Source organism: Dipodomys ordii, unplaced genomic scaffold, assembly GCF_000151885.1.
Source record: "Dipodomys ordii isolate 6190 unplaced genomic scaffold, Dord_2.0 Scaffold62, whole genome shotgun sequence".
Taxonomy (NCBI): Eukaryota; Metazoa; Chordata; class Mammalia; order Rodentia; family Heteromyidae; genus Dipodomys; species Dipodomys ordii.
The window spans coordinates 1,249,164-1,255,178 of NW_012267278.1; the positions used below are offsets into that span (position 1 = coordinate 1,249,164).

A 6,015-nucleotide genomic window follows, 5' to 3' on the forward strand; every position below is an offset into this window, starting at 1 on the left:
CCAGGTTTTTTTTGTTTTTTGTTTTTTTTTTTTGCCACAGCATAGTGATCTCCCTCATTTGTAAGAACTAGATTATGTATATGATATTCTTTTTTTTTTCTTTTTATTCTTTCTCTCTTTTTTCAGGTCCAAGATTGGTACTCCAACATAGTACCTGCCCCTTTTACTCATTGGCTAGTGCTCTACCAACTGAGCCATGCTTCCACCCCTCTTCTGAAGTTTTTTTAATAACTGATTTTAAACACAAAAGTACAAGAATGGAATGAATAAGACAAAAATTATACTTAATTTCCCCATTAACACTAAGTCATATGTTCAAAATATGTTTCAAAATAATTAGCCAGATCACTAATCCTAGTCACTACTATAGTTCAAATGATCTTAAGAAAGTAGTTGAGCCACAGAAATCCCTTGTGAGACAACTTCTAGAGAAAGCAGCTATATTGCTATGTATGATTTATTAACTTTGAAGTTTAGCCTCTCAGTATGTAGCGTTTGCCTAAAATTACTATTTGCATTGGTTCATAGTAACACTAATAAAAATGCAAAATTTATAAATCAATACTTCCTTTACTGTGAATATAAGACATCATAAATGTTTGTTGTAGGTTGTAATAGTCATGAGGATGGTTTCTAGGATGATACAGTTCAAAACCAAAAAGATGATAGGCTTAGAAAGACTTAGAATATACATCTATTCACACTACCACTACACTACTAGTTCATTTATATATCTAAATATGTGTATGTTGAACTCAGGGCTAGGCATTATTCCTGACATTTTTTTTCTCAAGGCAAGTACTCTACTACTGGAGCCTCAGCTCCACTTTCAACTTTTTGTCAGTTAACTGGAGATATGAGTCTCATAGACTTTCCTGCCCAGGCTGGTCTTAAACCATGATCCTCAAATCTTAGCCTTCTAAGTAGCTAGGATTACAGGCATGAGCCAACCAGCACTAGGCTAGGTCCTATACTTTTATATACAACTTGCTTGTCTCAGCCTGCACAATAAATTATTCACTCAACTTGGAGAAACAAAATGAATGTATCTTTAATCATCATTTCAAAATAATTTTTAAAAGACAAAGAAGTTCCCATGTTTGTTAAATCTGGTTAGGAGATGGCTTTTTAAATATTTTCTGAACTACAAGTATAATTTTTCACCCTTTCTTAGTGCCTCATTATAACCAATTTGGCAAGAAGACCTCCAGTACTTTAAGAAAACCTTCAACAGATAAATTGAAGATAAATCTGCACTAGAACTCTTCTATGACTGACTAATGATTAAGTCCACACATGTATGACCATTCATCAGCAAATGACCTCACATGTACATATAATTCAAACGAACTTTTAGAACATGAGCATAAAATAAATACTACAATATTTTCACCTCTATTTAATGCTGCTGGTAATTAGATAAAAAGATTCACAGTACTGAGTCAGACTATATTCATTATGTCTTAAAGTAGTTAGAACAATTTCTGAAGTCAAAGGTAAGCAAGAGCCAATGCTAATACAGTTTTCCAATCATGTAATGTAATTGCTAGTCTGAATTATAATTGCTAAGCAATTAATACAAATATAAATATGTATAAGGTACTACTGTATCATAGTCTGGTGAATAAACTTCTTGGCTAAAGTACTCTGGGGAAAGGATTAAGAAAAACAAGAAGGAATGGGCACTAGTGGCTTACACCTCTAGCTACTGAGATCTGAAGATTGTGGTTAAAAGCCAGTCAGGGCAGGAAAGTTTGTGAGACTCTTATCTCTAATTAACTACCAAAAAAAGCTGGAAGAAGAGCAATGGCTCAAGGATAAATTGCTAGCCTTGAGCAAATAAACTCAGAGACAGCACCCAGGCCCTGAGTTCAAGCCCCAGGAGTGACATCAAAAAGAGAAAGAGAGAGAGAAAGAGAGGGGGGAGAGAGAGAGAGAGGAAAAGAGAGAAGGAGTGAATATGGCAGGTTCTAGTATTTTCCATTTAAGAACACAACACATGACATGCAAAAAAAACCAAGATATAATATAGATATGATTGATATGCCTAAAATGATACATATACTGTACATAAATTCATGTTAATTATGCACTTAGCACATTCTTTTTTCTTTTCTTTTTTTCCCCTTCCCTTTTCTCTCTTTCGTTCTTTCTTTTGTTGTTGTTGGTGGTGGTGGTAGTGTGGTTGTAGAGCTTAAACTCAGGGTTTGGGCACTATCCCCTAGCTTTTTTCACTCAAGGCTAGCACCCTACTACTTTGAGCCACAGTTCCACTTCCACTTTTTGGTGGTTAATTGGAGATAAGAGTCTCACGAACTTTCCTGCCTGGGCTGACTTTGAACCATGATCCTCAGATCTCAGCCTCCCAAATAGCTAGAATTACAGGTGTGAGCCACTGGCTCCAGGAAGCAATTCTTCTATATGATTCCTTTCATGCTTCACTTTGCTTAATAACTAAACTCTGAAATTCCTCTTTTAAAATTGGTCCAACCAAGTTATCCTTGGACGTCCAATTTTATTTCATCACAAACTAAGTAAACTGATGGGGTAAAATGTTTATTTTTTTTCTTATCATCAAATATCTGCTGGTGATGTAATAAACATGTGGAAAATATTCTGTGAATCCTACAACATACTGATCCTCATTTTACTGATTCTTTCAAGCTAATCCTTCTGGAAAATTATTTACGGCTATTCAGGGCATGCAGCTCCATCAAGTCTACAGCTCCTGTAGTCCATAGTCCAACATGATTTGGTAGTCTCACGAACTGCACAAAGAAAAATCTACTGCCCAGTGGCTGCCATTTAAGTACCGGCATTTGAATGGCATTCACTCTGAAGTTAGACACATTTAGTCAAAGGCAGAATATGGATACTTCCCTACCTTGACTTTGGCCTTTGGGTGATTCAAGAATTTTGTCAGCCGGGCACCAGTAGCTCACGCTTGTAATCCTAGCTACTCAGGAGCCTGAGGTCTGAGGATCAAAGTTCAAAGCCAGCGCGGGCAGGGAAGTCTGTGAGACTCTTATCTCCAATAAACCACTAGAAAACCAGAAGTGACATTGTGGCTCAAGCGGTAGAGCATTTGCCATGAGCTGAAGAACATAGGGACAGCGCCCAGAGTTCAAGCCCCACGACGGACAAAAAAAAAAAAAAAGAATTTTGTCAATATTGGAGCAATTTGTCTGTGTGCTCTGTTAATATACTCTTGAACAGCAGATCTACTATCCAGTTCATCAGGTTTTCATCAACAAATTATAGAACTCATGTGCCATGGTGCCAGGCCTTGTCCAGCCCAGCATGGCCCATCTTTTCCACCCTGACCATAGAGCTAGAGTCAAGGTGACTGGAGTTGTTACCACCCTAAGGGAGAAATAATTTTTGTCATTATTTTCCAACATATATGTTATTCAACTCTATAGAACTTCAAAGATAATATAACTCTTTTTATTTGTGTTTCAGGAAAATATTTACTTGACAGAGCATATTTCCAAAATAAGCCTGAAATTGATGCTAAGATTTTAGAAAGAATTTCAATGGAACTACAAAAGAAAAAGGAAGATGAAGCAGCAATAAGGTAAAGTCTGCCAAAAATGGTACCTCTTAATTATCTTCTCACAATTTATACTTAGGAATATCTTTAATAACAAAAGATTGTCTATCACCTAGATCTACTTCTAATAAATTTCATGAATACATCTAGACTTTTTAAAGTACACATTGTGAATGCTTTCCTATAATCCATACCAAATCATTTTGGAGGGTTGGTGGTACATGGGCTTGAACTCAGGACCTCATTCTCACTTGTGTTCTACCACTTGAGTCATGCCTCCAGCCCCAAATGTACTCTGTGTGTGTGTGTGTGTGTGTGTGTGTGTGTGTGTGTTATGTGTATGTTCATACTGGGTCTTGAACTCAAGGCCTGTGCTCTTTGCTTGGATTTAGCATCAAGGCTGATACTCTACCACTTGAGCTACACTTACATTTCTGGCTTTTTGCTGATTTATTAGAGATAAGAGCTCATGGACTTTCTTTTTTTGCCACTTGTGGAGCTTGAACTCAAGACCTGGGCAATATCCCTAAGCTTCTTTTGCTCAAGACTAGCACTCTACCAATTGAGCCATCGTGCCACTTCTGGCTTTTTCTGTTTATATGGTACTGAGGAATCAAACCCAGGGCTTCATGCCTGGTATGCAAGTATTCTACCACTAAGCCTCATTCCCAGTCAGAGCACATGGACTTTTTTGCCTGGGTTGGCTTTGAACCATGATCTTCAGATTTCAACCTAGTGAATAGCTAGGATTACAGATGTGATTCACCAGTGTTTGACAACCAAATGTATTCCATTTTTGTGTATGTCACTACTGGGACTTGAACTCAGGGCCTAGGTGCTGTTGCTTAGCTTTTTTTTGATCCACTTGAGCTCCATAGCTCCAATGTCATTATGTAACAGTGTTTTATCTATGACTTACTTTTGGTAAGTAGTATCCACAAAGTAAAATCACAAACCTGACTAAATAAGGAAAGAACAACACTGGTTATTTACATGTGGTGGGTTTAACCTATAGGGTTTATTTTCCAATGTGAGTATAATGAAGAGCTTTAAAAATCTAAATATTCCTGGCTAGGATTAAGATTATACTTCAGGGCTGGGAATGTGGCTCAGTGGTAGAGCGCTTGCCTTGCATGCCTGAGGCCCCAGGTTCGACTCCTCAGCACCACATAAGCAGGAAAAAAAAAAGCCAGAAGTGGCGTTGTGGCTCAAGTGGTAGAGCACTCGCCTTGAGCTGAAGAGCTGAGGGACAGCGCCCAGGCCCAGAGTTCAGGCCCCACGACTGGACCCCTCCCCCCCCAAAAAAGATTATACTTCAATAAATGATGACTTTCTTCAGGTTGAGGAATAAAGTATTTTTAAAAAATAGTGATTTAATTTTCTAATGCTTCTATATTGTTGAATTCTTCTATATTGAATTTTTCTGTATTGATGAAATTGGTATTTCTACTCCTCCAAAAATGAAGATCTAGAAATTTAAATACTACACTTTTCTGTGTAAACCCACTAAATTGCTTACTACTTATTGATGATGGCACATATAGAAATTTATTCAAATGCTGTTTCTTCCTCCTTCCTCAGAATTAAATTTTTGATCTGAGATTTAGGAGTCTAAATTATGAAGCTGGGAGGTAGATAATTGTAGAAGTGGGTTAACTGATATGTGAATGCCAGGGGTCTTCTTTTTAGTGTTTGTTAGTCGTATCAGTCATTCCTTTAGAAACATAACACAAGGGCTGGGAAGGTGGCTCAGTGTTAGTGCACTCGCCTTGCATGCTTGAGGCCCTGGGTTCGATTCCTCAGCACCACATAAGCAGAAAAAAAAAAGCTGGAGGTGGCACTGTGGCTCAAGTGGTAGAGTGCTAGCCTTGAGCTGAAGAACTGAGGGACAGCGCCCAGGCCCAGAGTTCAGGCCCCACGACCAGATGCCCCCCCCACAAAAAATGAAAAAGAAACATAACACAAAATGTCATGAAGTTTTATTTAGTTGAACTGGAAAATAAAATTATTATTTGATATATCAACTAGAAAACATTACTAATTTAGAATATAATCACAAATATATTCCATTTACTTTTAGCTTTGAAAACTTTTGTTACAAATGGAACAATAATCTGCTAATATTTAAAGAGCTACTTACTTTTTATGAGAACTAGTCATGTATTTGAGAACTAATGAAATGTTAATTTAAGAATAAGACAAAATTTATGTAATTTCTCAACTGAAGGTCATTAAAACTCAAGTTATGCTTAGCTGGCCTGGGCAAGGATCCTTCTACTTGCATTTCCCCTAAAAATCACTGGGGATTACAGGCACACACCACCAAGGCCCGCCATTGTGCCTCTCCTGTAGTTGGGATTACAGGTGTGAACCACCTTGCCCAGTCATTAGTTAAGAAGGAGTCTAGTGGCGGCAGCGGTGGCGGCTCCTCCTCCTCCTCCTCCTCCTCCTCCTCCTCCTCC

At 37.9% G+C, this 6,015-nt stretch overlaps 1 protein-coding gene across 1 annotated transcript in view; it reads left to right on the plus strand.

The window, feature by feature from the left end:
• The window catches only part of Ak9 (adenylate kinase 9), an 87,508-nt gene that overhangs the window by 40,850 nt on the left and 40,643 nt on the right, over positions 1-6,015 (plus strand). Inside the window, exon 19 of the mRNA XM_013022366.1 lies at positions 3,463-3,577. Within this exon, the coding sequence (XP_012877820.1) occupies positions 3,463-3,577 (115 nt within the window). The remainder of the gene's footprint in view (positions 1-3,462; positions 3,578-6,015) is intronic.